This window comes from Colobus angolensis, unplaced genomic scaffold (assembly GCF_000951035.1).
Source record: "Colobus angolensis palliatus isolate OR3802 unplaced genomic scaffold, Cang.pa_1.0 Scaffold288, whole genome shotgun sequence".
NCBI lineage: Eukaryota > Metazoa > Chordata > Mammalia > Primates > Cercopithecidae > Colobus > Colobus angolensis.
The window spans coordinates 976995-988866 of NW_012116132.1; the positions used below are offsets into that span (position 1 = coordinate 976995).

Genomic DNA, 11872 nt, shown 5'->3' on the forward strand with positions numbered 1-11872 from the left:
AAGTGCTGGAATTACAGGTGTGAGCCACCATGCCCGGCCATCTTTTTTTTTTTTGAGATGGGGTCGGGCTCTGTGGCCCAGGCTGGAGTGAACTGACTTGATCTCAGCTCACTGCAACCTCTACCTCCTGGGCTCAAGCAATCCTCCCACCTCAGCCACCCAAGTAGCTGGGTGCACACCACCATGCCCAGCTAGTTTTCTGTATTTTTGCTAGAGACAGGGTTTCACCATGTTGCCCAGGCTGGTCTTGAACTCCTGAGCTCAAGCAATCCACCTGCTTTGGCCTCCTAAAGTGCTGAGATTACAGGCAGGGGCCACCGTGCCTGGCCTCACACAGTTCTTTGTAAGTACAGTAATTTGTACACATACAAAAGCTTTCCTTCCCAGACATCTGCAGAGAGTCTGACTTTAATGAGTCCCTGTGATGCAACAGAAAGGACAGAACAGGTTCTGACATTGTTGAAGGTCACATGAGAAAACAGTAGTGGCCCCTGGCCAATCTGCTACAGTCCCGCTCTCTAACCGCTTCTTGTTTTTTTTAATCTGTTTTTTTTGTTTTTGTTGTTTAGAGGGAGGGCCTAGTTCTATCGCTCGGGCTGGAATGCAGTGACGTGATCATATGGCTCACTACAGCCTCGAACTCCTGGGCTCAAGCGATCCTCTTGCCTCAGCCTCCCATGTACCTGGGACTACAGGTACATGCCATCACACCCAGCTAACTAAAAAAAAATTTTTTTTTGGATAGATGGGGTGTCACTCTACAAAACGGTTTGCCTAGGCTGGTCTTAAACCTCTGGCCTCAAGAGATCTTCCTTACTTGGCCTCCCCAAAAGCTGAGATTACAGTTGTATGCCCAGACAGGCTTTTTCTTTTTTTTTTTGAGACGGAGTCTCATTCTGTCATCCAGGCTGGAGTGCAGTGGTGTGATCTTGGCTCACTGCAACCTCCACCTCCCAGGTTCAAGTGATTTTCCTGCCTCAGCATCCCAAGTAGCTGGGTTTACAGGCACCCGCCATCACGTTCAGCTAATTTTTATATTTTTAGTAGCGACGGGGCTTCACCATGTTGGCCAGACTGGTCTCAAACTCCTGACCTTGTGATCTGCCTACCTTGGCCTCCCAAAGTGTTGGGATTACAGGCATGAGCCACTGTACCCGGCCCAGGCTTTTTCAATCTTATATTTTTTCTTTCTGTCTCAGTCAGTATTATTTATGGGCAATGCTTTACCTTGCTTGTGGTACTCAGGAATAAAGACTGATGAAAACAAAATGCCATGTAAGACAAAGCAGCTCATGCTTCCATATTTACCAGCTAGAATCTGGACCTGTGGTATAATGAAGGATTTTAAATCTGCTTCTGGGGTAAGAGTCAATCTGCAAGATGTACTGAAACTTCTGGGAAACTCTGATGATTCATGTAGATAATGGTACAGAATTATCTTTGGATTATCTTTTGATTAGCATTAAATTAAATATTAACTATTAAATTGAATATTAAACTTAATTTCAAGAAATGTTACGGCACACCTGCTGTGTATGTTTCTGTAGATAGCCCCAGAGGCCCCAGGGTGTTGCATGGTATGGTAACATGATTGGACAACTCTGTATTTCACAAGTTGATAGAACTTTCAGGCTTATTCCATGTACTTCCAACAATATCTTTTTAACTTTATCCCACTATAATCTGTAAAGCAACAATGCCAACCCTCTTCAAGAACAAGCAGTCTGTTTACAAGCCACCTTGTAAACGGTCAGTTATTCCAGAAGAACTGAGACGTGGTGCTTTTCCATTCTCACAGAGCACACATTCCACATCACTTTGAATCAAGTCAACAAATAAGTGCTTATTAAGTGTATATAAACAAACCCTACATTCTAACTTTCCCTGGGTAACAAAAATACAGAAACCATCATCTCAAAAACCTATTTCTTAGACCAAGATATTTGAGACTGTCCTTTAGACTGTCCTCTGAAACACCCAATTTTGTCTACTTATTCAGACAATAAGTCAATCTGCAAGATGTACTGAAACTTCTGGGATACTCTGATGGTTCATGTAGGTAATGGTACAGAATTATATTTGGATTATCTTTTGATTAGCATTAAATATTAACTGTTAAATTGAATATTAAACTTAATTTCAAGAAATGTTATAGCACACCTGCTGTATATGTTTCTGTCTACTTATTAGACAGAAACTTATTGTCTACTTATTACTTCCATTTTCAGAGGAAGTAAAAAATTCCACTCTAGCAAAATAGGGATTTCCAAATGGAAAAATATTTGAAATTTTTTTTAAGTGGAATGTTCTGGTGAGTTTCTGTATTTACATAAAGAATCTTAGAATAGGCCGGGCGCGGTGGCTCAAACCTGTAATCCCAGCACTTTGGGAGGCCGAGACGGGCGGATCACGAGGTCAGGAGATCGAGACCATCCTGGCTAACACTGTGAAACCCCGTCTCTACTAAAAAATACAAAAAACTAGCCGGGCGAGGTGGCGGGCGCCTGTAGTCCCAGGTACTCGGGAGGCTGAGGCAGGAGAATGGCGTAAACCCGGGAGGCAGAGATTGCAGTGAGCTGAGATCTGGCCACTGCACTCTAGCCCGGGCGACAGAGCAAGACTCTGTCTCAAAAAAAAAAAAAAAAAAAAAAAATCTTAGAATAATGACCTTAAAAGCTAATATCAACGATATACATTTAGGTAAATGCCAGGGTTGACAGGAATTCTTACTTGCTCCTTTAAAATTTTTCAAAGTGGGCCAGGCGCAGTGGCTCACGCCTGTAATCCCAGAACTTTGGGAGGCCAAGGTGGGTGGAGCACAAGGTCAGGAGTTCGAGACCAGCCTGACCAACATGGTGAAATCTCGTCTCTACTAAAAATACAAAAAATTAGCCGGGCATAGTGGTGTGTGCCTGTAATCTCAGCTACTCAGGAGGCCGAGGCAGGAGAATCGCTTGAACCTAAGAGGCAGAGATTGCAGTGAGCAGAGATCACGCCACCGTACTCCAGCCTGGGTGACAGAGTGAGACTCCATCTCAAAAACAAAAAGAAAAAATTTTTTAAATTTTTAAAAAGTGATCTTACATATTTGGTTTTTCAACACACAAGGTTAGAAGTAAAATAGTATTCAGAAAGGAGTAAAATAGCAAATTGCCAAATAGATTTTCCTGGCATTCTGAAAAATTCAGGTTCAGGCTCCAATCCCCTACAGGAGCCTGGCCTCACAACCTTTTCAGCCCAAGGTCCCACTAATGAAGAAAGTGTTCCCTAACCATGAAGTGTTAATCAGGAAGCATAAGGCTGGGTGACACCTGAACCATGTACCATTTCTGCCAACATACAACCCAGCAGCTACTGAATATGGACCAAGGTTCTACCTTCTTCCTCCTCGTCGTCATCGCTGGACTCACTGACATGCACGCTGACAGCAGTGTTTGGAGAGTCTGTCCATTCAAAATACACCCCAAACCCAATGTCATAATTGTCTGTAGCAAATTCCCAAAAGAGATATGATCCTTCTTCATGGGTGGGTACTCGAACAGTGACCACTTCTCCTCGGCCCACCGTAATCACGGAATCTGCATCCTGCTGAATCTTCTCTTTGAAGTCTTTGATCTGAGGTCGTGTCCACATGGATGGAGCTGCTATTACTGGAAGAGATTCTAAAGGCAACAGGAATTAAAACGCTAAAGAAAAAGAGCCTTCACCCTGCAGGCAGCCACATTTTCACAGGACTACCTGATCAGTTGTACTCAGGCACCAAGTACAATATGGTCTAGCTTAGATCAAGGAGGAGGAATAAAAAAGCCTCCCTATGGGAGTCTCTCCAGATTACTATGTTTAACAATGTTGCAGGCACTCAGAGGTCATCACACTTCTTCAAGTAACAATGGCATCCCACAGTCTTAGAAACGAATTTTTTTCAACACTCCCTCTATGGAGATTCAAGAATGACCCTGGGAAGGCCCCAGCTGGAGTGAGGGAAATATTCTAGCAAGGAAGAGAGATTCTGGCTTTAGGAATAAATTACTCTTGTAGATCTTGTAGATGTGAACAAAGAAAGCTGGACTTTGACTTCAGCCTGTCTGTTGAAAAATTCTTCACCTCCAACTATCCCAAAGTTCTAGGGGCTATTCTAAAGGAGCTCAAAGAAACGAAAACTCAGACAGGATTAGAACCACTAGGGATTGAGAAAAAGGGGTGAAGTCTTGTTACTGAGCAGTATCTATATGCACTTGACTATGCAGTAAGTTTTTCAAAGTCACAGAGCCTTTGAAATATTTTCTCTCATTTGAAAATGCTAGTATAATCCCTTGATAAGAAAAAAAAAGGCAGGGGGGCAGTAAACCAAGGGATTTCAAAGCCTTTTCTGAAGCAATTATTACTTTTTCTAAACAGACAAGAAGATCTCTGAAACCAAATTTCTTATGAACCACACCACCATCCATGACCATTGTCACTGAAATGCTCTCCTCTTCCTCCTTACTTAGTTAATTCTTCTTGCTTCAGATATCTTAGGTCAACGTCCCTTCCTCTGGGAAGCCTCTGATGGCCTCTCTGACTAGGTCACACTTCCCTGTTTTACATTCTCTCAAAGATAATGTACCCCTCTCTCCATCACTGTACTTACCATCTACATCTTCTGTGTGTTATTTTGCCTCACCACTGTACTCCCAGCACTCAGGAAACCTTCAACTAATTGCTGAATGAACAAATGAGCTGCCCATGGAAAGTTAGTAGAGCTTTGAAAATGCAGTTATTTTCTAGGCAACATGGTAAGTTAGTCTCAAAAATATATATATTTATATGGTAGCCAGCCTCCAAGATGGTCCCCAGGGATCCTCGCCTCTGGGTCTTCATGCACTTGTGAGGTCACCAGCCACAATATATTAGGATTGGTATGTGTGACCAACAGATGATGGTGGGAAGTTCCAAAGTCAAGGCATAAAAGACACTGCCACTTCTGCCCCATTCTCTTTTAGATCATGTGCTCTAGTGGAAGCTAGTAACTGTTTTGAGGACCCTCAAGAAGCCCTATGGAGAGGCTTCATGGGGCCAGGAACTGAGCTTCTGGCCAAAAGCCAGTCATGTGAGGGAACCATTTTGGAAGGAGATCTTCTAGTCTCGGCACCAACACCTTGACTGCAATCTCATGAGGGAGCCTAAGTCAGAGCCATTCACCTAAACTGCTCCTGAAATCCTGACCCACTGAAGCTGTGCAAGAAAGTAATAAATGTTTATTGTTATTTCAAGCTACTAAATTTAGGTGTAATTTGTTTTCGTTTTTTTTTAAGAGTCTTGCTTTGTCACCCAGGCAGGTGCAATCATACTTCACTGCAGCCTCAAACTCTTGGGCTCAAGTATCTTCCTGTCTCAGCCTCCCAGAGTGCTGGGATTACAGGTATGAACCACTGCGCCCAGCCTGTAATTTGTTATGCAGCAATAGATAATTTTTATATATATAAAATAAGACAAAACATAACTTTTGTCTTAAAAGTGTCCAAAGACATCTGATTTGCTCTTCTACACTGGTCTATGAGTCACCCGAGCATCAGATTCAGACTAAAAAGAGTAAAAAAAAGTTCAACTCTCACAAAGATGTAATTGTTCTCAAAAGCTAAGTATAACCTGACTTCTTGACTTTTGCCTTTCACAGATTTGGAATTACGACATCCGGACAAACATATATGCAAAACCTACCTTTTGGTCCATTCTCCAGGGCTTCTTCTGCAGCTTCTGGTTCCAGTTCTTTTTCGGAGTTGTCAGCGTGTGTTTTGGCCTGTCCATTAACTGACATCACATCACTTGGTACAGTTGCATTTACTTTTGATGATGTAGGCAAGGAAGACCCAGCCACTACTACTTCCTGTTGTTTCTGTAATGCTGCCTATAAATCAAGAGAAAGTGAAGACACACTGACCAGGAAGGCTAGCAAATAGGACATCTGCCCTGGAGTACATCTGATACCATGCTGTTGACCTATCAAAGTGCTATGCTCAAGAAATTACTAACAATTTTTTATCAGTTTTTATCCTGTCTATAATGAATATTAGTAGTACAATATCAAATTGACAGCTAAAAATAATAAAAAATCAATAATAAAAAATTAATGTGGACAAAAACCTAAAACTAAGGCTCAAATTTCTGTGATCTGAGAATCACTATAAAAACTAACCAGGAAAAATTGAAGTAAGTAAGGCCAGTCGAAGTGTCTCATAACTGTAATCCCAGCACTTTGGGAGGCCGAGGTGGGTGGATCACTTGAGGTCAGGAGCTCAAGACCAGCCTGACCAACATGGTGAAACCCTGTCTCTACTAAAAATACAAAATTAGCTGGGCATGGCGGTGCATGCCTCTAATCCCAGCTACTTGGGAGGCTGAGGCAGGAGAATCGCTTGAACCGGGGAGGCGGAGATTGCAGTGAACTGAGACTGTGCCATTACATTCCAGCCTGGGCAACAAGAGCGAAACTCCATCTCAAAAGAAAAAAAAAGAAAAAAGAAAGAAAGAAAGAAATAACCCAAAATAAAACTATTAAAGGCAAAAAGTGAACACAGTAACATGTGCTCTTAAAATTGATGGAAGAAAAAAATCTTGATAAACTTTACACAAAATTCGAATTAGAAAAATTAAACTTGGTAGAAATAGTCACAGAAGAAAATTCACAAAGGCAGAAGCTATAATTGGTAAAATCTGGTATGGGCCTCCAAAGTGATTAAAAAAATCAAATATGGACAATTATTCTAACATAATTGACCCCAAAAAATCAATAAATTAAAACTTCAGGGAAAAATTATGATCACAATGAAACTGAAAATTGTTAATCGTGCTGTGAAATGCTGACCTAAGAATTAAACAGGCTTACAGGATGCAATTTGAGGTAAAAATATTTTCTCAATGAAAATTTGTCACTGCTTACATAGTTATGATTGAAACGTGTATTCATAAATACAAAATCAAAATGTCCTCTGAGTCAAAATGGCAGTAAAAACATCTTAAATCCAAAGGACTATTTTGGGACATTCCTCTTCTAAATCAATATGGACAGACACTACTTCAAATACCTTAGTATTACTTAGGTAACTTTGGTGGGGAACTATAAATTGAATTACAACATACATGTAGAAAAGTGTACAAATGATAAATTACACAACTTGATCAATTTTCATAAATCAAACACATCCATGTAACTAATACTCAGATCAAGACAGTATCTGCATCCAGAATATTCCCTGGTACCCCTTTCTGGGCACCTGCCCTGAAGGGTAACAACTATTCTGACTTATAACACTATAGATTTGCTTTGCCTATTTTAAAACTTTATAGAAATGGGTTGTATAGTATATGTTCTTTTTTATGTCTGGCTTCCCTCAACATTACTTTTATAAGCTACATCTATAGGGTCACAAGTAATTGTATTTTGTTGTTTGCATTACTATTAAGTTATTCCATCATGAAAAGATAAAATCTATCCATTCTACTGTTGATGAGCATTTGGGCATGTAAGCAATGTTTTAAACTAAAACACTGTCACAAGCAAGCAAGTAAGCATATGTTCACTGCAGGAAAAAAAATTACACACACACACACACACACGGAAGAAGTCTTTATGATCCCATGGGGTAGGGATAATGATAAATTTTGGCACATCTCTAAACACATTTCATTGAATGTATCATTTGCATGTCAGTTACTTAAATGAAAAGCAATGCCTCTCTTTGCTTTTAATATAGGTTAATAACACGCTTAAGATTTTAAGATATCTTCTTCCAAGGTCTGGATTTTCAGTAATTTCCACATCAGTTTTCTAGAGGGAATATTGGCTTCCAGAAAAAGTACCTAAAATCAAAACAAGTCAGCACACTCAGAGCATTCACTGCATGACAGGAAAGCAAAAGAACATTTTTGATGATCAATAGGCCCAGCTCAAATGGTCCCTCATCTCCACTAGTCCTTTCTTGAAAGGCTCTAGCAGAAAAACAATTTTCTCTGGGATCCCCTGACCATGAGTCTATTGTACTACATGTAATAGATTGTACTGATTTATTTACATACTCTTTCCTGTTTTTAGGAAGTTTAAAAAAGCACAGAAAGGTATAAAAGCAATGTAACAAACACCCACAAATGTATCTACACCCCAAAATTAACAAATGTATTCATTTTGCTATTTATATAAAAATTAATATTTTATAGGAGTAAAGTTCCCTTTGTTCCTTCCCCAGTCCCTTTCCTTTTCTCTTCTCGGAAGCAACCAATTTGATAAACTGAGTTTGATCACTCTAATCTCAAATATGGCTTTTTTTTTTTTTTTTTTTTTTGAGATGGAGTTTCGCTCTTGTTGCCCAGGCTGGAGTGCAATGGTACAATCTTGGCTCACTGAAACCTCCGCCTCCTAGGTTCAAGTGATTCTCCTGCCTCAGCCTCCCGAGTAGCTGGGATTACAGACATGTACCACCATGCCCGGCTAATTTTGTATTTTTAATAGAGACGGGGTTTCTCCATATTGGTCAGGCTGGTCTCGAACTCCCAACCTCAGGTGATCCACCCGCCTCAGTCTCCCAAAGTGCTGGGATTACAGGCGTGAGCCACCACACCTGGCCTATGGCTTTTTTTTTTTTTTCAAGACAGGGTCTCGCTTTGTCACCCAGGCTGGAATGTAGTGGTGCCATCATAGTTCAATACAGCCTCAAACTCCTGAGCTCAAGTGATCCTCCCGCCTCAGCCACCCAAGTAACTGGGACTAGAGGCATGCACCGCCATGCCCAGCTGATTTTTTTTTTCTTTTTTTAAGAGATGGGGTCTCCCTATGTTGCCCAGGCTGGTCTGAAACTCCCGGCCTCAAGCAACCATTCTGGCCTTGGCCTCCCCAAGTGCTGGGATTAAAGGAATGAGCCACTATGCCCAGCCTCTATTATGGCTTTCTAGTTTCATTTCAAAGATTTGTGGTTTTGTCCTACTTGACTTACTTCTCATTAAGTGATAGCAATCTATAAACAGGACAGAGCAGAGTGTATGTGCTATTAAAAATGATCTCACTGCCTATCAAAGCAGGAGGAAAAGTGAAACTAAAGTAGAAACAGGCTTCAGAGGAGAGAGAATAAATCTCTCAAAAATACCACTTATTATCTTGAATAAACTCTGGTTTGGCATCTTTTCCTCCTCTTCAGGATTACAAAAAACCTGCAGTGCTTTTTAACTTCTAACTGATGCTAAAGACTCAGGAGAAAACGTTGTTTAGGTAAGAATACACATTTTCAAGGAATTTAAAGAGTTTGGCAAAAACAACAAAGATTATTTCATGGAATAAGAAATGCTGAGCAACTATAATGTAACACTTTTCTTCCCTCAGATTTTCTGACAGGTGGTAACTGCTTTGTAAGTGAAAATTAAGTAAGTTAAACTAAGCTGGGTTAAGTCTAAGGAGGTATTTTATGCCTGCACAAGATGCAAAAAATGAATGTAAAATTAGTGTCTTCCACAAGTACAAAAATGGTTCACAGGGTAACTCTTCTCATTTGACTCCTCTGATAGTCCTGTGAGGTTAACAGGACAGGTGCTTTGATTTTATATCCTATTGTTACGGACTGAAAGAAAGCGCAGAACAATCCGAGCAGTAATAACTTGTCTGAGATCAAACAAGGTAATGTCAAAGCCCGAAGAGAATCCAAGTGTTATCAGACTCCCAGTCCCATGTTCTTTCACCTAAAGCAACCTCTCCTAGGTGGAAGCAAAATATTTGGGGGCAGGCAGTTGGAGGAGGAATAGTAATGTGCTGTCATGAGCACTGCCTAACTATGGTGCCTAACACAAAGTCAAATGGACCCAAGCTAGCTCTGCAAAACCATTCCATGGTCTTAGGGCAGGGGAGTCCTCCCACTGGAGGCTGTCCGAGCCTCTGACAGTGCACTGCCTGAAGGACATCTCTGAACTAAGGCTAGTTACTCAGGTCCTCATGTTCTAGAACCACCATTAGGGTCTATGTCAGACTCACAGTAAAGACACTCAACCCATACAATTCCCAAATATCCTTATAACAATATAACATCATCGGTTGCTCTGAAAACACGTATTTTCTCTCACAATTGCCTGTGCAATTCTCAAGTCTGCCCAAAAGTTACTTTACACCTTAGAGGCTAACTAATGCAAAATTCATTTGCGACTTTTAAAAAAGAACTTGGGTTCCAATGAAACTAAAAACTCTCTCTAAGGCTGAATTCTAGGGTTGTCTATCATACCTGTTGCTGTGCAAGTTGGACTTGATACAACTGCTGCATATACTGCTGATAGTGTTGCTCCTGCAACTGGCGGATGAGAATTTGCTGCTGTTCGTAGTTCCCTGGATACTGTTGGGCTGCATACTGCTGGAACTGCACGGCAGTCTGGGAGTTTAAAGCTGCCATTATCTGCTGCCTAAAAACATTAAAAATATATATACTAGTCTGGCTATAGGAGATTGTTCATGACAAAATAAAATGTCCTTATTACTTACTTTTATACTTTTATAGTTTGTAACTCTTAAAAACAACTAAGCTAGTAATGTATACCAATTAGTATGTGTTCTGGGTCCAGAAGAAAGATTTAAGAAAATAAGCCTGGCCTCTAATTTTGTACTTAGGATTTTCCAGGAAAATTCGGGATGGAAGAAGAGCATACGATCATCATCATTACCACCATCATAATTACTAACACTTACTGTGCCCTTACTATGTGCCATGCAGGGTTGAAAGTACTCACACATACTAACCCATTTAGTCCTCACAACAACCCTATGACAGAGGGTTCAGTTACTTGCCCAGGACTATACTGCTAGTTGATGCAAATCCAGGCCGTTTGGCTCTAGAGTTACACTAATTAACCATGATGCTGTAAGATGATGGATTGTCATCTCTGACACAGATGAGGTATTTAACTGTTGGTTATGGCTTCTCTACCTAAATACATAAAAAACAGTTAAGAGGCTGAAGAATAGCTGGAAGATGTTACAGGTGGCCCTGGTAAGTATAAATAAAGCCAGTGAAAAATTGAGGGTCCACAGCATTTAATTTAAAGCCTGTCTTAATAGAGGAAATACTGAAAATATCTTGGCATGCTTAGTTTAGAGACACTCATATTCTTTTACAGATAAACCACATGCTGCTGCTGCTTTTTTTTTTCTTTTTTTTACTTTTTAAATGGTTTTATTTTATGTACAAATAATGAACATATGTTGTACCCACAAATTCTACTTTCCAAAAACAGGAGCTTTTTAAAAGAAAACCACATAATAACTTTTCAAAGGTGCTGGGATTCCTCTGCTTCTAGATCATTGCTGGGCTAGAAAAATAAAGTTTGTTCTACCAGGAATCACAAGTTAGAACTGAATATTCTCCAAAGTGGAAATTCTAGAGTGTAGTGTCACTCCAGGCAAAGATTATTCAGTTCTCATCCCCAACATCCATAACTACCTATCAAAAGGGTCAAAACAGTCCAGCATAATTCAGGCTTCATCAAACAATGTCATTATGCTCTTCTAAGATGCAAATAAACCAAAACAGGAAATAATAAAATTAAAATAATATCTGACACTGCCATACAAATTGTTAGTTCCTTTTTGTATCCCTCCCTTCTATAACATTAACAAAGGAAATATTTTACTGCAAAGAATATTTTATTTTATACATCACTAGCCATGAATTTTTGCCATTAGTTACTATACAAATGCTGCTTAGTGCCATTATCCAAATGGCATAACCATTTTATATCCACAATTCACTTCTATAGTTATAAGGAGAATTTTCTTTTCTTTTTTTTTTTTTTTTGAGACGGAGTCTCGCTCTATCGCCCGGGCTGAAGCGCCGTGGCCGGATCTCAACTCACTGCAAGCTCCGCCTCC

The 11872-nt window shown here is 40.2% G+C and overlaps 1 protein-coding gene across 1 annotated transcript in view; it reads right to left on the reverse strand.

Moving 5' to 3' along the window:
- The window catches only part of ACBD3 (acyl-CoA binding domain containing 3), a 56021-nt gene that overhangs the window by 12363 nt on the left and 31786 nt on the right, over positions 1-11872 (reverse strand). The window contains exons 5-7 of the mRNA XM_011948956.1: positions 10236-10410; positions 5701-5887; positions 3378-3662 (exon numbers count right to left, since the gene is read on the reverse strand). Coding sequence (XP_011804346.1) covers positions 3378-3662; positions 5701-5887; positions 10236-10410 — 647 coding nt within the window. The remainder of the gene's footprint in view (positions 1-3377; positions 3663-5700; positions 5888-10235; positions 10411-11872) is intronic.